Here is a 19,432-nt window from a genome sequence, read left to right on the forward strand (position 1 = left end):
GACTGCGCTGCGATTACGACGGAGAGGACAAGACAGTACGACAAGTTGGAGACGACAAAGACATGGACAGACTACAGCACAACATATACACGCCGCCGAGACGAGGCTACTCCTGTACCGTGACATGCTGGAGCAGCGCCTGCACCCTCCGGACCTCCTGCTCCAGCGCTCTGTTCCCCCGCTCGAGCCAGAGGATGTAGTCCGACGCCTTGGTCAGGACGACGCTCTTGCTCGCGTTCGCGCCGACTTCGCCCTTCCTCCCGCGCCCTCGACCCGTTCCTTTCCCTTTCTTCTTCTTGCCCGTGCCGTCATCCTCCTCCGCGCCGCCAAGAACGATTCCACTCGCCTGCTCGCCAGCGACGAGCAAGTCGACCAGGTCCTTGAAGCCGGACCGAATCGCGTTGCGCCGCTTTTGCTCCGACAGGATGTGGTTATTGCGTTTCTGCGACTCGGTCAAGGGAACCTTTGGCGTAGAGGACGAGGTTGTCGCGGTTGCGGAGGCGCTGTCGAAGGCGTCGTCTGCGTCCTCGGCGGGGTCGTCGTCGAGCGTGGAAGGCGGTGCGGGCGGCTGAGGAGGTCGACTGAGCGAAGGACGAGGTCGCGCGGTAGCCGAGGTTGCGGTCGACGACGATAGCCGTCTAGGCGCTCGCGCGTTCCGTCTTGGCCGACCGCTCGCCGTGAAACCTGCGCCATCGACATAGTCGCCGTCGTCCACCGCCGCCATCTCGACATCCTCACCCTCGTCCAGCTCCTCCTTGACCTCGCTCCTCCCAGTTCGCGGTTTCTTTTCCCTCCCCGTCCCTGCTGCTGGCCCGCCTCGCGACTTTCTCCGAGTCCCTCGAGACGGACCCGGTTCAAAGTCCGGGTCGTTTTCGCCTGCATCCTCGTCATCCTCATCGGCGCCGCCTCCTGGCTCGTCCAGCTCGTCCGGCAGCTCTGGCGGGACACGGTCGGCGGTCCTTCCCGTCGGCGAGACGAGTCCTGCCACAGCTGAGCTTGATCCGATGTCGAGCCCTCCGACCTCTCTTCCCAGGATCTCCCTCTCTCGCCTGTCCTCCTCCCTCCGTTCGCCCGTCTGCAACATGCTCGTGCTGGGCGGACTCGGCATGCCCGGCGGTAAGACGGGGTTGAAGAGAAAGTTTGGGTCGACGTCGAGCGTGTTGAGGAAGGAGGAGAAGAGGGCTGTCTCGGTGCTGTCGAACAAGGGAGCGGGGTCGGGAGGAGGCATGGTCGGCGGATGCTGGTGTGAGGAATGGGGAGAGAGCTGGCCGTGTATTGTTGGAGGCGAAGCATAGGAGCCAGATGCGAAGGGAGGCGAAAAGGAGGAGAACGGAGCGCCGGACGGAGGGTTGGGAGAGTGAGCGCCAGCAGAAGTCGAACCGAACGGCGAGAAAGGTCGTCCGCCGAAGAAGGCGCTCGCGCTCGGAGGTGACTGGCCAAACGAGCCCATGTCGAACGGGAGGGAGTAGTGGAAGTCTGCACGGTGAGCAACACAGCGGCGGTCAGTCCGAGTCCGGGCGTGTTCGTGCGGTTGGTAGCCGGAGGAGAAGACGACCGCAGTACGGCGACATCGCACGCTCCATCGGCCTTGCCAGCGATACTCGAGCCATGCTAGAGACCGTATCGTCCACCGTGCCAGCCTGCAAGCCGCCTCGAAGCCTGCCCGTCGCGCAGTCACCTTCACCTCTCTTGAGTACCCCGCGTCCGCTATCTCCACGCCAACACCCTCTGATGGGATGCATGCCAGCTGAGAGGAACGAGAAGCGCACCTTCGTATGATCCCGGCTCCGTCAAGAGAGCCCCATCGACGCGCCCGCCTCCCGCTGCGCCGCTGCTCATCAAGGACGCCCAGTTCCGGAATGGTGGCGAGTGCGGCCCGTCTTCGCCGTCAGAGGCGCCGTTGAAAGCCATCTCGCGCACTCGTGAGCCCAGCAGTGGTGATTGAGCAGGTGGTCGAAGCAGGACCTCTCCTGGTCGCCGGGACGAGGCGAGGACGAGGTCACTCGCTCTGCTTTCTTGTAAGCAGGTTGAGATGGGTTCCGTCTCAAGAAGATATCATAACGCCATTGCAAGCAGCTGCGCCCTCCCAGCGAGCGTTGTCGCTTTTTCCCCTCCCCACAGACCTCGCCTCCACCTCCTTGCCTCTCGACAGCTCACTGGCTGAGCCACACACACGCTGCCATGTCCTTCCCAGGCGAATACGTCCCTTCGAGCGACTCGGATGACTCGGACGCTTCGTTCTCGCCCGGCCAGCTCCAACACCTCGAAGCGATCGCACAGATGTCGACAGACTCGGAGGATGGCGAGTTCGTGCCAGGCGGGATCGCGGACGACGACGACGACATGTTCATCGACGTGGATGACGATGACGAGGAGGAAGAGGAAGGCCCTGGAGATGCGGGTCGGCTGGACGGCCAAGCCGATGAGCAGGACGAGGAGGAGGAGGGGAGAGATCGTGATGAAGAGCCGAGCCTGAGGATCGGCTACGACCGTGAGTAGGAGCAGGGCTAATGTCTGGTGTGGCCTCGAGTTGACGGCTATCGCGCACGAACAGCATCGTCTGGAACGGTTCTCCTCCTCGACGCTGCTGGCAATCCACGACGCCTGACTTCGAACGACCTTGCCGGAACGTCGATCACGTTGGGAGCCATCCGCTCAATGCTACTGCGGCGGTTCGGCGGAGGAAGCGCGATGAATGCGGACGAGGAAGACGAGGAGGAGGTCATGGAAGAGGACGACAGCGACGAGGACATGTGGGGGTGCGTCAGCGCTCTCTACAGGCTTAAGAGTTTCTCACTGATATCTTGTCTCCGCTCGCAGCCCTACCCGCCGTAACGCCCGCCAGTACTACAAGATCGTCAGGGAACCGCAAGAACCGGGCATGCGTCTCGAGCGCGGCGGGGCCTTTGGTCCGATCCCTCGCAAGTACGACCAGACGAAGCGCAAGACCTGGCAGTACGCGCCCAATCCGGCGGACTATTTTCGCTACCGAGAACTCGACTATCGACGACCGCTCAAAGACACACTGGGCGAGATGACGGTGCCGAACTCGGTTGGTGTTGAAGTGTCGCAGTTCACGAGCAAGGTCTACTCGGGACAGTACAGCACGGACGGAGCGTTCTTCTACACCGCTTGCCAGGACTTCCGGTGCGTCCCGCTCTGTACTCGGCGATTTGTCCGTCCTTCATGCGGGACTGGCGGGCTACCGCTGCATGTACAAGAAGACGGATGTACTTACTCTTCCATAACATACTGCAGCGTCTACATCTACGACACGAGCTCGCCGCCTCGAGTAGGCGACAAGTCCGTGACCGACTCGGCTGCGCCTCGCTCTCGCACGCCCTTCATGCACGACTGGCAACACCGATCCTCTCTCAAAGTCAAGAAGATCGTTCAAGCGCAGGCGCAGAACTGTCGCTGGACGCTCACCGACGCCGAGTTGAGCGACGACAACGAATGGCTCATCTACTCGTCCATCTCGCCCCGCGCGCATATGGTCAAGACTGGGCAGGGGAACGCGTGGGAGACGGAGGACCACGATCAGGAGACGCTCAACTTTGCGGCGGGGTCTGGCTCGTACGGAGGATTTGGCGTGCGTCCTTCCGCTTCCGACTTCCGGGTGCTCTTGCCGCTACTGACCGCTCTCAACCGCTTCTACAGATCTGGTCGCTCCGCTTCTCGCACGACTCGCGCGAAGTCGTCGCCGGCGCTTCGGACGGGCAGCTTTTCGTCTACGATATCGAAGCGCAGCGCACCGTTCTCCGAGTCATGGCTCACCTCGACGATGTCAACGCCTGCGCCTGGGGCTCGGACATGGACTCAAACTTGCTGCTGAGCGGAAGTGACGATACGTTCGTCAAGGTCTGGGACCGGCGGAGTCTGGATGGACAGAGGCCAAGCGGGATCTGTGTTGGACACACGGAGGGAATCACGTTCGTTTCGCCGAAAGGTGATGGGCGGTATATCCTATCGAACGGGAAGGACCAGGGTATGAAGCTGTGGGAGTGAGTTGCTTGCCTTGCCACAATCGAAGCGGATCTTGGTTGACGCCTTTGCCGCTCCCAGCTTGCGCATGATGATGAGCGACTACGACTTTGACCGCCTTCGCCTCGATCGCAAGTCGTTCGGCATCGATGGCTGGGACTACCGACAGGTGCGTCCGCCCGTGAACGCTGTCCTCGTCTTGCGATGCTAAGCTCCACCGCTTGCAGTCGTACTACGCCAAGCCTCGCTATGAGAAGCATCCCGTGAGTCAGCTTCTCTCGCTACATGCGGCGCGTGCGCTGACAGGACTTGCTACGGCAGCACGACGTGTCCGTTATGACCTACCGCGGCCACTCGGTGCTCCGCACCCTCATCCGCTGCCACTTCTCGCCCGTCGCGACGACGAACCAGCGCTACGTTTACTCAGGCAGCAGCGACGGCCGTATCCACATCTACTCGCTCGACGGCCCGATCGTCCAGGTACTCGACCGCGCGCACACCCACCCGCTCATCAACGCCAAGTCGGGCGAGTACAACGACCCCTCGGACTTGACGCTGCGCAGGTCGAGGCGCAAGGCGAGGGGTCACTTGACGAGTACCGTTCGCGACGTCTCTTGGCACCCGTACGAGCCGACGCTCATGTCGACGGCGTGGGAGTCGCGCGGCTCAATCGAGGGCAGCATCGCCCTGCACGAGTGGGCGCCCCGCAAGGGCGAGAGTCTCGAGGACATCGTGCAGCGGTCGAAGGACGAGGCGAGCGGGTGAAGGGCGGTCTTCGCTTCAACCGCCTCGTCGCCCTCTTCCGCCGTCCCTTCCTCTGTATTTGCGCTTTCTGATCCCCCTTCATCCCTTGTTGCTTGATAACTAGATCGCTCATCGCTGTAGCCGTTTTCCTGCCAACACATTTCGCCTTCCGCTTTTCGTGAGCTACTCCTTCGTCCGGCTCGTTTCGGAGTTCTGCCAGGTCCCTTCGAAGCAATCTCGGAGCCTACGAGCGTGCTAAGACGGCACACTGCGAGGCTGTGACAACTCCACGTCCGCTCCTTCTTCCTCCTCGTCGACTTGCGCGGGTCCGCCACAACTGCTCAGGATGGCCGGCTCGTATCAGTACGACACGACTGGACAGGTTGGTACTCGTCCTCGCACGCGTCCACGGCTTCCGCTGACCTCGCCGCGCCGTTCTACAGTCGTACTTCTTCCTCCTGACGGTGCTCCTCCTCATCCTCCTCCCCTTCACCTATTCGACCCTGTTCGGCGGTGCGGAACGCGCAGCTTCACGAGTCAAGGCGCCATGCACAGGGTGGAACCGCAAGGCGGCTGAGGTCAGGCGGGCTGGCAGCTCGAAGGGTGCATTCAACTTGAGGTGCGTCCGCATCCCGTCTCTCAGGCCAGATGGAGGCACAGACTTCGCAGATGTGCTGATGGCGTTCACCTGCTCGCACAGAAATGCGCTGCTCGCTACCGGATGGCTCGCCTTTGCCGTCGTTGTCCAGCGGGCGCGAAGTATCGAGGGCGAGGGTGTGCAGTTTGATCCGTTTGCGATCCTGGGCGTCTCTGCGGTGCGTACTGACGATCAAAGGCATGCACTGCACAAGCTGACCTTCCCGGGGCTTTGCAGGGTGCGACCGAGAAGCAGATCAAGAAGCACTACCGCAAGCTTTCCTTGAAGTTGTGCGTTGCTCTTCCTAGTACTTCTGGTAATGTACGAGGTACTGACGCTGTGTGTTGCGCGCAGCCACCCGGACAAGATGGTGTTGGCGGCCAACCAGACCAAGGAGGAGGCAGACAGCCACTTCGTCGAGTTGACAAAGGCCTACAAGGCGTGCGTCGCCTCGCCAGCCTCGTCAACCAGCTCAGAGCTGATTTTGTGGTACACAGATTGACCGACGAAGTCAGCCGTCGCAACTACGAGCTCTACGGTCACCCGGACGGCAAGCAGGAATTGAGCGCCGGCATCGCGCTTCCCGCCTGGATCGTCGAGGGCAAGAACTCGCCTCTCGTCATCGGCGCGTACGCCATCCTTCTCGGTGTTGTCCTCCCGGTCCTTGTTGTAAGTTCGCCCGAGAGCAAACAGGCGAACTCTGCTCACCCCGTCTCTGCAGGGTCGCTGGTGGTACGGCACTCGCAAGCTGACCAAGGACGGCGTCCTCAACTCGACGGCAGCCAAGTACTTCCACGCGCTCAAGGAGGAGACGACTTTCCCCCAGCTCCTCGACATCCTCGCTTCCTCGGACGAATTCGCTACCGACCCCGCTCTCCTCTCGCTTCGCAAGTCGCTAGGCAAAGCCGCAGTCGACGAGTACGCTCGTCTGGTCTCGACTGTCCGCGAGGGCATCGATGGAAAGCAGGGATGGGAGGGTTACGCGAGCTGGACACCGGCGAAGAAGCGCGCAAGGGTCTTCATCGCCGCATACATGCTCAGGCTTCCGAACAAGGACGCGAAGCTTCTCAAAGGTGCGTCCGACTTACGTCTCTGTAGACGAGCTAAGGTGACTTGTCCTGTGGACCGCAGAGAAGCATCTCACCGCCTCAATCGCCCTTCCTCTCTGCTCCGGCCTCGCCTCCATCGCCCTCGCGCACAACTGGCTCTCCACCTACATCGCCATCCTCCACCTCCAGCAGTTCCTCCTCCAAGCCGTCCACCCTTCTTCGTCCCAGCTCCTCCAGCTCCCGCACCTCACGCCCGACATCGCTGCTGAGGCAGAGAAGCGCGGCATCTCGACTGTTGCGCAGTTCGGCCAGCTCAAGGTCGACGAGATCGAGAAGCTGCTCGCGAGCAAGCCGGAGGCGGAGAAGAGGGACATCTACGAGGTTGCGAAGCATTGGCCAGTGATCGAGTTTGTCGACGCCAAGTTCCAGGGTGCGTCCATCTGCGTCCGCGTCCTGCTCCGCCATTGACTGACCCCTCGGCGATCGCAGTTACTGGCGAAAAGGTGGTCACGCCCGGCGCCGTCGTTTCCTTCACGCTCAAGCTTCGCCTCAGCCCGCCCGGACAGGCTGCAAGCAAGCCGAAAGTTACCCTCGAGAAGGAGACGAGCGACGTCGAGGAGGGCGAGGAGCAGTCGGTAGACGAGTTGATCGGCAGGAGGAGCGCCGAGGCGGATGGCGTCGTCCCTACCCCGCTCGCTCACGCGCCGCACTTCCCGAAGGACCGCAAGCCTTCGTGGTACATCTTCGTTGGCGACCATAAGCTCAACAGGGTCTTTGTCGCGCCGCACCGGTTCACCGACATCGGCGAAGACGTTGTCCGCACCGTCCGCATGTCCTTCCAGGCTCCGCCCGGCCCCGGCCTGTACACCTTCCAGGTCTACGTCACGAGCGACTCGTTCGTCGGTGCGGATGCGCAGAAGGACATGCGGATGCAGGTCGAGCCGCCGCAGGAGGAGGAAGAGGAGGACATTGAGGACGACATCTCGGAGCCGGACGAGGACACGATCGCGGGTCAGATGGCGCTGCTCAAGGGTCAGTCGGTGAAGCGGAGTGGCGGGTCGGACGACGAGGGCGACAGCGACGAGGACTCGGACGAGAGCGACTCGGAGACGAGCAGCAGCAGCGATTCCGACTCGGACAGCGACAGCGACTGAGGGTCGCATGCTTTTCAGGGCTTTACGCAGTAGTCAACGCAATACCACAGCCGCATTTTGCATCCCTTCGGCGACGTCGTGAGCGAGCGAGACGAGGTCGACTCTCCACTTCGCTTCTCTCCCTCCTCCCCTTCACTCGCTCCGCTCAACTGGCTTGTCGTGCCTTCGCTTGCCTCGCTTTCTCTTCACAGTAGTCTCGCGACTAGTTGAAGCCAGTATGGTGCGTCCCAGGCCGCCTCGCGAGCCGCTGCAGCTAAGGGCCGGGACGAGGAGAATGCCTTCAGCTGACCCTCGCACGGCGCTCGCTCATCTCGCATTCAGTCAAAGAAGGGTCTCTCGCTCGAGGAGAAGCGTTCGCGCATGCTCGGTAAGTCAGCGGCTGCCTCTGGGGAGGAAGCGAGCGAGGACGGGCTGACCCGAGTTCGCTGCATTCGCAGACCTATTCAGGGAGACGGTGCGCTCGTGGAAGCTCATTCAAGGCTTCCGAAGCTGACGAGTGTTCGAGCGAACCGCAGAAAGAGTTCTACAAACTGCAGGAGCTGGAGAAGGTGCGGCTCCCTCGCTCCCATCGTGCGCGTCGATTACTGACCGAAACTTCATCTCAGCTTGCTCCGAAGACGAAGGGCATAACGTCGATGAGCGTCAAGGAGGTCCTCCAGAGCCTTGTCGACGACTCGGTGAGCTTCCCCGGCCCGTCGAATAAGTCGGCGACATCGCTTCGGACTCCTTCGAGCAGCTCGCCGTCGCTTCAATCGTACTGACAGCTCTGCGCTCGCTGCCCCGCAGCTCGTCAAGTTCGAGAAGATCGGTTCGATGGCGAGTTCTCCTCCTGCTTGAGAAGGTCAGCCCAAAAACTGACTTTGCCGACTTTCTGATGCGTCTCTGCGCTCTGTGCGACACACAGAAGTAAGTCCGGGTCGTACTCTCCCGCTCAAAGCCCAGACTGACCAATGCTTGCACGCCGCAGCTTCTACTGGTCCTTCCCGTCCGATCTCGCCGCCGCACAGCGCAAACAGCTCTCTACTCTCGAGCAGAGCATCAAGACGCTTAAAAGGCAGCATCAGGACCTCGGGCAGGACGTCGTCAAGGAAGAAGCCGACCGCGAAGAGACGGCGAGTCCGCTTCCATTCGCCTCTGCCATGGCAACTTCGCTCACCACGTTGAACAGGCCGAGCGCACTGCTCTTCTCGAGCGCCTCGAAGAGCTCCAGTCTCAGCACCTCGAGCTCGAGAAGCAGCTCGACAGCTTCACTACGCCGGACGAGGTCAAGCTCGCCGAGACGAAGCGTGCGTCCTGCTGCTCGTTCGCCATCGCTTGACCGCTGACCTTGCTCGACTGTACAGAGGAGCTCATCGAACGCCTCAAAACGTCTGCGCTCCGTTCGACCGGTAAGATCATCTCGCTCGTCCTCCTCCTCGCGCCCGCCGGCTCATCCCCTCGCTTCGCAGACAACATCTCGGCCTTCCTCTCGTACCAGACCAACAACGGCGGCTCGGAGGCCGCAGCCGCGTTCAGGCAGGAGCACAATCTCCCCGAAGACTTTGACGACCTCGCTTTCTGAACTCGTTGCTGTAATCGCTTTCTCTCGTCGCGCAGCGCGCAATGGCATTCGTTAGATCGACAACACATTTTGCATCTGCGCTTCAAGCGTCTGTGAGTAGCGAGAGAGAGGGAAAAAAACAGGGAAAGAAACAGCACAACGGGGGTATAGGTGGAGAGGAAGTAGGAACGGGTGAAACGGCCAGCGTCACGCGATCTGCATGATAAAGAGTCTGTTCTCGTCCTTTGCGAGCATCGTGTATGAGTCGCTGCTAGGGACGCGGAGGTTGCGGGAGTGCGCCTCCTGCTTGCGCGGGCAGAGGCTGGTGCACGATCCGGTACGACGAGAGCGGCGGGAGCGCGGCGTTCCGTCCGTTCGCAGGGGAGAGGTGGTGGTGCAGCGGTGCGAGGTGCTGCGCTTGTTGTTGCGGCGACGTGCCGTTCCCAAACTCGCGCGACGGCATGGGCTGAGGAAGCGTAGGCGAAGCGTGCGCGAGGGGCGTGAGGGGCGTCGAGGGGCTTCCAGATCCGTACGAGAACGACGGGTGACGAGGCGGACCGAGTCGGCTCGAGTCGAAGCCGTACGTCGCTGGTGAGCCGCTGCTCGGACCGGAAGCGGTCGAGGCAGGCGGCGGAGGTGGGAGAGGGTGGTGAGCCCAGTCGCTGCGGACGGGTGCTTGCGAGCTCGGGAGATAGGAGGTCGAGATGGGAGGAAGGGGAGGGGGAGGCGCGGCAGTCGCGTGATGCTGGAGTTGCATGCTCTGCTGGCCCAGCATGTGCCGCGCGCGGGCGATGACTCCGTCGTAGCCGCTCCACATCCACCCCGACAGCTTGATGAGGTCGATGCACCTGTGCGCCGCGCGTCAACGAATGTCCACCGAAAAACGGAGGGAAGCGAAGACTCACTGCGACACCTCCTCGATCTTCTGTGCCCACGTCCAATCCGCAACCGATCCACCCTGCTCAACCGCCGGCATCTCCACCAACGAATTGAGCAAGATCGAGCTGTACTCGACCGTGATAGCAGCCGAGAAGATGACGCCCGCTCCATACGCGCGCTATTGCACTCGCGTCAGCCTCGTCCCTCGGACTGCAGGAGGAGGAGGAGGCACGCACCAAGACTCGTGTATACTCGCGCGCGACAAAGACCAACCGCTCGTCCGACTGCTGCCTGACCCGCCTGAGCACATGGAGGTACTCAGGGTCTTGGTACTCGGGCGCCTTCTGCTCTTCCTCCCGCAAACGGTCGAGGATCGCAAAGTGGATGCCGAGCGTGTGTTGCGACTTCATGGCGATCAAGTCGCGGAACCTGCGCACACGGGCCCGTCCGTCAGCTTCCCTCCTTGACCCGCAGTCCGAGCAAAGGAGGGGAGAGAGACGCACCAGACGTCCGTCTTGGGCGCATCAGCACCGAACGTCGCGCGCTCGACAGATTGGCGGAAGATGGCGCCGAACCGACTGCCTTCGTCCAGCTCGGCCCAGATGTCACGGACGACTTGTTCATTGAGGCGTTGTCGGCGAGCGAGGGCTGCCCTTCCAGCGCGTCAGCTCGTCCGCTCATTCGAGGGGGACGGGAAGGACGCACGACCAGTCAACCGCAACACCGTATTCCGGACGATCGACGCGCAGTAGCGGAAGATCGAGGCGACCGCGAGGCCGGACAACATCCGCGCGTCGTTCGAAGAGACGTACGACATGACGTCCGCTGTGATGGGGTTGGTGAAGAGGTCGCACAAGCTCGCCAGGTCGTCATCCGTCCTGCTCGTCATCCCTCGTCAGTTCCCCTAAAGGGCGGAGGTGAGGAAGGGAGGTGTGGGTGAAACGCACAGCGAGCAAAACCTCCCGCCCATCATACTTCCCAACGCGTCTCGCGTATAAATCATCCAAAGCAGCGTCCCGTTCGACGCGCGCTCGGGCGGGATGGGCTGCTCGTTCGGGTCGTCGCAGGTGCCGAGTTGGAGGTTGCGCAGGTGTTCGCACGCCGAGGAGAGGAGGTGGCGACCTGTTGTCGTTTTCAGGTTCGAGTCGTCCCCTGCGCGCGACGCTCGTGTCAGCCACGAGGAGAGGACAAGAGTGAGAGAGGAAGGGGGACGCAGCAACGCACAAGTGACCAAAAACTCCAGCAGCGTCAACGCCGAACAACTCGTCGCACTCGCCAACCTCAACGCGCCTCTCTGATCGACCGTACTCAACGCGCGCTGCAACGCCGCACGCGCAAACTCCTGCCGCCGGTTCCCGACTTCGGTGAAGTCTTGGCCTTCGCCGCGTTTGAGGAGGTCGAGGGTTGGGCCGTTCGGGCCGATGACGGAGGGATTGTCGGTGATTCGGGCGGCCCAGGCCTGCGCGAGTATTCTCGTCAGTCACCACCCGAGGAGAGAGGGAGCGAGAGACGAACCTGGATAACCAACGCGAGGCACTCGTTCGCGGGAGACATGTTCTCCGGTACTCGGCCTGCTGCTTCCCATGCCTGGAGGAACATGTCTTGGTCGACGAGCGGGCATTGGGGCTGGAGGATGTCGAAAAAGGTGCGGACGAGGTCTGCACACGCGGGGGGAACCGTCAGTCTAGCGTCTCGCTGAGGATGAAGAGGTTGACGTACGCTCGCCGAGTTCTTGGTTGACGAACGAGAACGACAAGCGGTGGTCGCTGAACGGCAGGACGGAGCTGAACGACTGCCGCCGCCCGTCTTCGGACGACTCGTACTCGAGCTTGGTAGGCGAGGCCGAGGAGGAAGCGACGGGTCCGCCGAGGCCGTTCTCACCGTAAAGTTTCCTGCGCGAGGAGCGTGTCAGGAGGAGCGACGGCGGGCGAGAGGAAAGGAAGACGCACTTGGCTTGGGCGATGAGTTTGCCACCTCGCACGACCTTGGGCTTGTTCTTGACGTAGGTGTCGGTGCAGCTGCGACGAACGTGTCAGTACGACGGAGACGAGCTGGACGGAAAGGACGGCGACGTACGTGATGCTCTTCTTGACGCACTCGGAACAGGATCCGCCGCCCATGTCTGCCTTGTCGCACTTGACTCGCCTCAGCCTGCACGAGTCGCATGCTCTGCGGGCGTGCGAGCGTGTCAGTGCACACACACAAGCAAGGGAGGGACTCGGGGGGTACCCACACGAGCTGCTTGCGCTTCTTCTTTGGGTTGCCGTCCTTGTCGAGCGCGACCTTGTCCGCCTGCGCTCCTCTCTTTGCGCCCTTCTTCGCTGCACCACTAGTGCTGGCCCCCCTCTGCTCAGCGTGCGCCGGTTCCTGCCTCGCTCCCGATGCTCGTTCGGCTGCTGGCTGGGGCGAGATGGACCCGTCCTGGCTGTCGGTGTACGACATGGGGTCTGTGTCGGTGTGGGTGTGGGCTGCGACTGCGCCCGAGGGCTGCTGGTGCGGGTGGTGGAGCGTGTTGGAGTGGCTGCGGTGTTGGACAGCACGATCGAGGGTGCTGTTGCTGGTGCTGGTGGTGGTGGAGTGCGGTCGCTCGTCCATGCGCTGGCAGCCCTCGCTCGCACACACACTCTGAGTAGACTCTGCAGCAGCACACACACTGGCTGGCTGTTGCTCGTTGCTCGTCGACCTCGGACGCCGTGCTCTCAATTCAGGGCATTGTCTCCGCCCCCCGGTCGATCAACCGTCTCCGAATTTCACATCCTCGACTCGCTCATGCGCCATTTTCGCGGCAACGCATCAGCGTGCGTGTGAGCGAGGCGTGCTCCTTCAGGTGCAGCATCAACCTCTGGCTCAGACCCAATGAGCTGCCTGCTGCGGGACTCGAGTGCGTTCGCTCGCAGAACCCCCGAGACACGAGCAAGAGCGTTTCACGGCACGGCAACAGAACAGGACGAGGGCCGCCGTCGGGTGGGCAACACCCTGCCCGCTTGCACTTTTTTGTCCGGCGGAACACTCCCACGGCGCGGCGCTGTGAAATCAAATGCGAGGCGCACCCAGGACAGAGAGCGAGTGGTCTGCGAGGCTCTCGTTGATGAGGGGAAACTCTTCTCTCTGCTCCATCGGTTGCGACGGCGGCGTCGACGAAGAACGTACGATCCGGGCTGCAAAACGAGCCAGCGAGCGACGCGGATGGGATCTGCGGCTTTGCCTTCCGAGCAAGAAGAAGTTCTGGTTCTGGGAGACACCCGACGACGGACGAAGTTGCGCAGCACCTACTCACTGCTCGTCCCTGGCTTTGTTCTTGCGCTTACGACTCCGGACAATACTGTACAGTACAGCAGTGCATTTGGAGGACGTACTGTACCGCAAGGCTGGCACGCAGCGCACGCAGCTCGCGAGAAGGAATGCGAGATCGTCCCCGGTTCTCCGCCAGTCTGCAAGGATCAGATTGAGCACACGTTTTTCTCGGTGAACCTCGCGCAGTCCGTTCGATTTCGACCGACTCGGAGGCGGACTTTGCGGCGAAGGACGAGGACGAGCGGCGGAGGAAAGCAGTCGGAGCGAGCCAGCGAGAGGGGTGAGAGCTTCTTCGGGGGAGGCTGGCGATGTGGGTGCCGGGAGCGCAGCAGTCGGTTAAGCGCGTCAGCGTGCTCGTCGCGCGCTGTTCGAGCTGCTTGAGTTACGAGGCGCACGTTGCGAACGACGCTCCTGTCGAGGCAGAAGCAAGCGAGCAGCATTTCGGCACCGACGCGAACAGCCTGGCCTTCACAGTGCTTCTCGAGGCACAACGGTACACGCAGGACCGGTTCCCGCGACAGAAGCGACGAAGCAACCCCTCGTGGTTCCGCCCCGAGTCGAGAGGAGACAGGGAAGCCGCCTTCGGTCCCGCTGTCCAGCAGCTCCGCGCTCGATCCGCCTAGGGGACCAGTCTGGTGCCCGTCCCGTCTGGAGCTCGAGAGCGGAGGAATCCTCGAGCTGTGAGCGAGCTAGTGTCGAGCGAGGGTCCAGCAAGTTGCCCGACAGTCCGTTCTCGCCAGCTTACGCCTCCCGCCGTTACAGAGTCAATCGCAGCGTATTATACGTCCCCTCGAGAGGTCCGCAAGCGAAGCCGAGCTACCGAAGTGCGAGTCGGAAGCCAGTGTCGTCGACGAGGTGAAGTGGGAGAGGCGAGGCGACGGCGGAGGGAGGCGGTCGGCGTAGCGTCTGTAGCGACTCAGACAGTGCAAGAGCAGTTCGACAAACTCTAGCAGCGCATCCTCGGAGCCGAGTTGTTGGTCGGAAGCTGAGCTTCACCGCGTTCGTTGATGAACTCGTCGGGGAGGTTGATCCACCACACTCGCTTCCCGCTACGCTCTCCTGCTCTACACAGTCGCAGCATGTCCTCTCCACCCTCCACCACCTCTCCCGCCCAACCCCAACCCTCGCAACTCCTCGAGATCCCCACCCTCCCCTCCCCCTCCTCCCGCTTCGTCCTCCCCCCTCCGCCCTCCGACCTCCTAAGTCGCTTACAGGCGTTCTTGCCGCAAATCAGGGACGCGAATGCAGAGCTTGAGGGACGGATGAGGGCGGATGGGGAGGAGGCGGTTGTGATGGAGGAGGTGTCGAGCGAGAGTGAGGGAGATTCGTCGGAGAGTGAGGAGGGGAGTTCGAGTGAGGAGGAGAGTGAGGAGGACGAGGAGCTTGCGGATGCAGAGGGAGCGGTAGACTCGAGCGGCGTGCAGGGAGGAGAGGAAGTGCAGGACGAGGAAGACGCAGGCTCGCTCGCTCGCTTGATGGACATCTCGGCTCGCCCAAAGGTCGTCAAGAAGAACCTTGTCGTCGTGGAGGAGACGGCGGCTGCGGCGGGGGGCGAGTGAGACGCAGGGTTCTCGGGGATGGATTGCGTTTGAGCTGAGCAAGGTGCGTTCTTCCTTCACCTGCTCCTGTAGAGCAATCTCGCTAAGCCCACGTTGCTTGTCAGACTCGCTCAAGTCACCCGAAGCGCGCGGGCAGCGGTTTCGACGGCGTGACGAACATTCACCTTGAAGATATTCAGCCGTCGAGCGTGCGTCCTCGCTTCTGTGGCCGGCCTCGTTTCGCTGTCAGAAGCGACATGCTGATCCCCGAACTTCCGCTTTGTGCGCAGTAGGCACTCGTCTGGCCAGCGTCGCTCCTCCCTCGACCTCGTCAATCATCGCACAGCCGGATCCGATTCTTCGCCAGCAGCCAAAAGCCGCAATCACCGCGTCACGATTGCAGGACTTTAGAGACAGCTTGCACATCACGTAGTCTGTCGAGGCATCCAGCTCGTCTCTGTGCGCGGTCTGCTCTTGTAGACGGTGGAAGCGGATGAAGCGAACGGACGGGAGATTGCAAGCCCGCCTCAACCCCTCTCGCTGCTCAGCTTGACCGTCTGACACATCGAGCAACACCAGAAGATGTCCTCGTTCAGCGTCGAGCAGACGTGGCAGCTCCACCCGATGCCGCTGTCGAGCGTCCTGGCGGATCCGAAGCGCGGGAGGCGTTCGGGGACGGCGAGCGCGCCGCGACCGACGACTGGTGGAATCGAGACGCCGACGGGAACCGAGGCCGGTCGCTCGGTACCGCAGATTTCACAGGCGAGCGAGAATGGCGAAGGATTGCGGAAGGTGCAGAGTTGGCATGACCAGGCGCCGCGTTCGGAGGCGGCTTGCGTTGAGCGAGATGGTGGGTGTGGCCGACTTGGTTTCGCGGAGGACGTCGCAGCAGAAGAGGTGGATGTGCGGGACGAGGTGGACGAGCGGGACGTGGCGGACGAGCGGGATGAGGCGGATGATGCGGACGAGGTCGATGGGCGAGACGGAAGGCTTGACGAGGTCGACTCGTCGTCCTCAACCTTGGGCCGCTTGCGGATGACCTCGATTTCGATAGACGACGAGCTGGATGCGCGAGTCTTGCGGGACGGCGCGCGCTTCGAGGTTGACGGCTTGGGCGCAGGGTTGACCTCGTCCTCGCTGTCCGAGAGGTTTGTGAGGTCGATGACAATCCGGCGGCTGTCGCGATCGGCTTGGTTGATGGCGTCCTGGATCTCGGGCGGCAGGTCTTCTTGCTTCGAGCCAGAAGGGTGGTTGTGCGCGTCGTCGCCGCCGCAGGCCTTTTGAGCGCGTAAGCGTCGCTCGGCGGCCTGTCGAGCCATCCAGCGTCAGCATTTCAGCATCGTTAGAACCAAGACGCATAACTCACATCAGCCAGGATGTCGCCACGGCGCTTGCCCTTCGTGTCTGGCGCCCTTCCTCCCAACTTCCCACCCTGTCCCAGCAGCTTCCGCATCCGCTCAGCCTCCTCCATCCGCTTTAGCGCCTTCTCCCTCACCTCACGCAGACCGAGCGGACTGTCGTGCGCGGCTCCCTCGCCTACCCTGCGTCCCTCGCCAACGAAGCCCAAGTAACCTTTCGCGCGGAGCTGGTCAAACTCGTCGTAGAGCCCGTCCATAGTCTTGAAGAAAATGTCGTCGTGCGGCCCGCGGATATTGTGCGATAGCTCGTGCAGCATCGTGCCGATGAGGCAGTGTTGGGCGTCTTCGAGCGGGAGGAACGAGTGTGGGTCGTGTGCGGGTCGGAGGCGAATGCAGATCTTCCAGCCGCGATTGACGTTAATGCCTGTGAGAATCGTGTAAGTCCTCGCAAGCCATCTCAACCCGAAGAAACGCGCGCACCGAGCAGGTTCTCTTGCAAGGGGTAGAATTCAGCGAGTGTCGGTAAGAACCAGCCGTGCTTCTTCATGATCGGCTTGACCATCTGCGCAGGGCACAATCAGCTATGCAAGAACGTCCTCGTACGCGTGACGCACCGAATGGATCCTTTTGAGCAGCGCCAGCGCTTCATCGGACTTTGGCTGACTCTTGAGGACGGTGAATGTGCCCACCTCGCCCGGCACCCGCGCCAGCGAGCCCCATCCCGTCATATCCGGCTGCAATCTCCCTCGAGTGGCGCACCACGCCTGGCGGGAGTGTTGACGCGCGAGGAAGACGAGGCCGCGCTGATGAAGTCGAGGGGGAGCAAGCGACGAGGGTGGCGAGTGCGGGCGAGGGAGAGCGCCTCCAGTGCGTGTAGCGTGGTAGAAGCAGCTGACTCAGCCGGTCAAGCGAGCCCGACGCGAGGGCGAGTTGCGAGGCGGAAGTCAAACCCTCTCGAATGTCAACTCGCGCCAGACTGGACTTCGAGAATACGCTTCTATTCACAACAGGATCACTACAGAACCTCAGAAAGTGTGCTCGGTAGAGTCCTTTCCGCTCGCCTGGGTCGCAGAAGAGCCGGCCGCAACAGCTGTGGGAAAAGGGTCAGCGAGGCAAGCGTTCGAGAGTGAGAGTTTGGGCTCACCATTCAGCACCCTGTCGCTGTAACTCGCGCCTGACCACTTCTGATGTGTGAAGACGTCCACCTTGAGGTCCTTCTCCTTCTGCTGGATGAGCTCGACGTAGGCGAGCATGCCGTCCGTCTTGAACCGCTTGGCGAGTTCAGCTGCGAGGTGGCAAAGTTAGCGAGTCGTCGCTGGACAGACAATACGCAGACTCACCCGTAGTGACAGCCGTCGAGTGCAAGCCAGCGAGCGAGATCAGCTGGATGACGAAGCCGGCCTTGCCGAGGTCCCAAACGAACGACTTGAGCTGCTCGTTGCTGAAGCCGTGGGCGCCCCAGTTGAATGACGGTGAAAGGTTGTAGACAAGCCACTTGCCCGGGTTCTTCTCGCGGATTGTGCCGGCGAAAGTCTGCGCCTGTTTCAGGTCGGGCGCCTTGGTCTCGAGCCAGAGAAGGTCGGCGTAGTCGGCAAAGGCGAGAGTGCGCTTCATCGCGGCCTGCGAGATAGCAATATCAGCTCAGCTTCCTCTGGTCGGGAGAGGGTCGCGACTCACCGCCATGCCGCCACGGTAGTGGTAGTAGCCCTCCTTCGTCCTCGGCAAGTCCCAGTCCCACTGGATCTCCTCGCCGACGATCTCCTTCGCAACGGCGCGCGCTTCTCGGTTCGACAAGTTGGCGCCTGCAACGCGCTGCTTGTACGTGTCGAACTTGGAAGAAGCGTCAGAGGCGGAGAGAGTGCGCTTGAGATGGTTATGGACGGCTGCGAGAGCAGGTCAGGTCAGTCAACGCTCAGAATGGGCTTGCAGAAGAGGACGCACCCTCGTCGAAAGTGACGAGCTTGACGCCCGACATCCAGTCCGCCTCGAGCTGGTCAATCTCGGCTCCGCTCTTTCCCGCCAAACTCGCATGCATGATCTCGTCCGCGAGCGCCTTCTTCGGTCCGTTGTGCGTCTCGACACCGAGCACGAACTCGTGGTCGCGCGCGTCCGCCGTGCTCGAGAGCAACTTGCCGCTCTCGGCGTCGGTACGAGCGATGAGAAGAGTCTCGAGACCCATGATGTCCCACTGCAAGCGGGCGGCGACGAGGCGAGAGACGTGCTCCGAGATGGGGACGAGGACCTTGCCGGCTTGGTGACCGCACTTCTTGCCGCCATGAAGCTGGTCCTCAAAGTGGACTGCCGAGACGCCTGCCTCGCCGAACGCCTTGGCGAGCTTCATGACCGACGAGAGACCGCCGTGACTGCGAGAGAGTGGTCATGTGAGCCCAGAACAACCTCACAGAAGCGAGAGGAGACGCACCCGGTGTCGCCGTCTGCAACGATGGGCCGCAAGTAGTCGATCCAAGGCTGCTTGTCCTTGTTTCCGCACCGCCTCTCGTCCCACATCTTCCTGTCGTGCAGCTCCTGCGCCTTGCGCAACCGCTGAACCTGGTTCGGGACGGTTGTGTAGGGATAATCCGCGAGATCCGGTCCGACTTCGTTGAAGCCCGTCGTCAAGACGCTACTCGCCGCCCAGCCTGAAACGTAGAGGACGTCGAGGTAGGGCGCCTGCTGGGTCATCTGGACCGGGTCGATGGCACCCATGGTGTGCAGCGGCACGCCCTTCTCGCTCGCCCGCTCGAGTTGCGCCCACAGCTTCTTCGCCGAGATGTTGGACGGGTGGAGAGGCGAGACGGGCTGCGTTCCGCGCTTCGTCGCGACGAGTTCTGCCGAGTAAGGGCGCTTCGTCTTGGCCCATCGCGGCGAGCTGAACCAGTTGGAGATGTCGTCGACTTGGGTGCGGAAGTTGGCCTCCTCCTGCTCAGCGGACGGCGGGTCGAGGTAGAACAGCGGTGGCTGAGACTGTGCAAGTCCTGCGCTCGCTCGCACGGCCGACGAGCTCATTGCGCGCGAGAGAGAGGCGGCGGAGGTTCGGATGCGGGGTGCGATTGAGTGGAGCGACGACGGGCGGAGGGAGCGAGCAGAGCGGGCAGCAGCGGTGCGTAGCATGGCGTGCACTCGTGACAGCCTCAGCGCAGACTGCAACGAGCTGGTGCAGCGACGAAGTGAGCAGTGGATGACAGAGCTGGCAAAAGTGCGAGGCAAACGACGGTCGAGCGACGGGACACCGGCAACCTTGACTTCGACGAAACC

The 19,432-nt window shown here is 62.2% G+C and overlaps 8 protein-coding genes across 8 annotated transcripts; 4 read left to right on the forward strand and 4 right to left on the reverse strand.

Annotated features, from left to right (window-relative positions):
- Nucleotides 1-106: 106 nt before the first annotated feature.
- Nucleotides 107-1,911, reverse strand: RHTO_03500 (HLH transcription factor; the record flags this gene model as incomplete). The annotated part of the gene is made up of 2 exons (XM_016417170.1): nucleotides 107-1,476; nucleotides 1,770-1,911. The coding sequence occupies 2 exons, from the start codon at nucleotides 1,909-1,911 to the stop codon at nucleotides 107-109; spliced, it is 1,512 nt and encodes a 503-aa protein (XP_016271383.1).
- Nucleotides 1,912-2,181: 270 nt separating this feature from the next.
- On the forward strand, nucleotides 2,182-4,749 carry RHTO_03501 (WD repeat protein; the record flags this gene model as incomplete). Its single annotated transcript, XM_016417171.1, has 8 exons — nucleotides 2,182-2,491; nucleotides 2,555-2,759; nucleotides 2,821-3,147; nucleotides 3,259-3,592; nucleotides 3,661-4,004; nucleotides 4,066-4,153; nucleotides 4,212-4,247; nucleotides 4,306-4,749. 8 exons carry the CDS (start codon nucleotides 2,182-2,184, stop codon nucleotides 4,747-4,749), a joined length of 2,088 nt encoding a protein of 695 aa, XP_016271384.1.
- Nucleotides 4,750-5,074: 325 nt separating this feature from the next.
- RHTO_03502 (translocation protein SEC63) lies at nucleotides 5,075-7,568 on the forward strand (the record flags this gene model as incomplete). The annotated part of the gene is made up of 9 exons (XM_016417172.1): nucleotides 5,075-5,110; nucleotides 5,172-5,347; nucleotides 5,429-5,543; nucleotides 5,603-5,655; nucleotides 5,720-5,806; nucleotides 5,863-6,034; nucleotides 6,087-6,438; nucleotides 6,497-6,844; nucleotides 6,904-7,568. 9 exons carry the CDS (start codon nucleotides 5,075-5,077, stop codon nucleotides 7,566-7,568), a joined length of 2,004 nt encoding a protein of 667 aa, XP_016271385.1.
- Nucleotides 7,569-7,928: 360 nt separating this feature from the next.
- Nucleotides 7,929-9,129, forward strand: RHTO_03503 (meiotic nuclear divisions 1-like protein; the record flags this gene model as incomplete). The annotated part of the gene is made up of 7 exons (XM_016417173.1): nucleotides 7,929-7,935; nucleotides 8,006-8,022; nucleotides 8,084-8,116; nucleotides 8,174-8,245; nucleotides 8,576-8,684; nucleotides 8,771-8,854; nucleotides 8,912-9,129. The coding sequence occupies 7 exons, from the start codon at nucleotides 7,929-7,931 to the stop codon at nucleotides 9,127-9,129; spliced, it is 540 nt and encodes a 179-aa protein (XP_016271386.1).
- A 250-nt stretch (nucleotides 9,130-9,379) lies between these two features.
- Nucleotides 9,380-12,582, reverse strand: RHTO_03504 (transcription factor; the record flags this gene model as incomplete). The annotated part of the gene is made up of 12 exons (XM_016417174.1): nucleotides 9,380-9,956; nucleotides 10,014-10,165; nucleotides 10,224-10,416; nucleotides 10,491-10,635; nucleotides 10,693-10,865; nucleotides 10,935-11,139; nucleotides 11,212-11,446; nucleotides 11,503-11,645; nucleotides 11,707-11,879; nucleotides 11,937-12,005; nucleotides 12,064-12,156; nucleotides 12,221-12,582. 12 exons carry the CDS (start codon nucleotides 12,580-12,582, stop codon nucleotides 9,380-9,382), a joined length of 2,520 nt encoding a protein of 839 aa, XP_016271387.1.
- Nucleotides 12,583-14,360: 1,778 nt separating this feature from the next.
- On the forward strand, nucleotides 14,361-14,840 carry RHTO_03505 (uncharacterized protein; the record flags this gene model as incomplete). The annotated part of the gene is made up of 1 exon (XM_016417175.1): nucleotides 14,361-14,840. The coding sequence occupies one exon, from the start codon at nucleotides 14,361-14,363 to the stop codon at nucleotides 14,838-14,840; it is 480 nt and encodes a 159-aa protein (XP_016271388.1).
- A 506-nt stretch (nucleotides 14,841-15,346) lies between these two features.
- Nucleotides 15,347-16,905, reverse strand: RHTO_03506 (zinc finger, RanBP2-type protein; the record flags this gene model as incomplete). The annotated part of the gene is made up of 4 exons (XM_016417176.1): nucleotides 15,347-16,126; nucleotides 16,186-16,601; nucleotides 16,658-16,739; nucleotides 16,792-16,905. The coding sequence occupies 4 exons, from the start codon at nucleotides 16,903-16,905 to the stop codon at nucleotides 15,347-15,349; spliced, it is 1,392 nt and encodes a 463-aa protein (XP_016271389.1).
- A 297-nt stretch (nucleotides 16,906-17,202) lies between these two features.
- On the reverse strand, nucleotides 17,203-19,288 carry RHTO_03507 (isocitrate lyase, mitochondrial; the record flags this gene model as incomplete). The annotated part of the gene is made up of 6 exons (XM_016417177.1): nucleotides 17,203-17,267; nucleotides 17,322-17,462; nucleotides 17,518-17,797; nucleotides 17,855-18,060; nucleotides 18,119-18,540; nucleotides 18,600-19,288. The coding sequence occupies 6 exons, from the start codon at nucleotides 19,286-19,288 to the stop codon at nucleotides 17,203-17,205; spliced, it is 1,803 nt and encodes a 600-aa protein (XP_016271390.1).
- Nucleotides 19,289-19,432: the final 144 nt, after the last annotated feature.

Source organism: Rhodotorula toruloides (assembly GCF_000320785.1).
Source record: "Rhodotorula toruloides NP11 unplaced genomic scaffold Scaffold21, whole genome shotgun sequence".
In the NCBI taxonomy this organism is placed as follows: domain Eukaryota; kingdom Fungi; phylum Basidiomycota; class Microbotryomycetes; order Sporidiobolales; family Sporidiobolaceae; genus Rhodotorula; species Rhodotorula toruloides.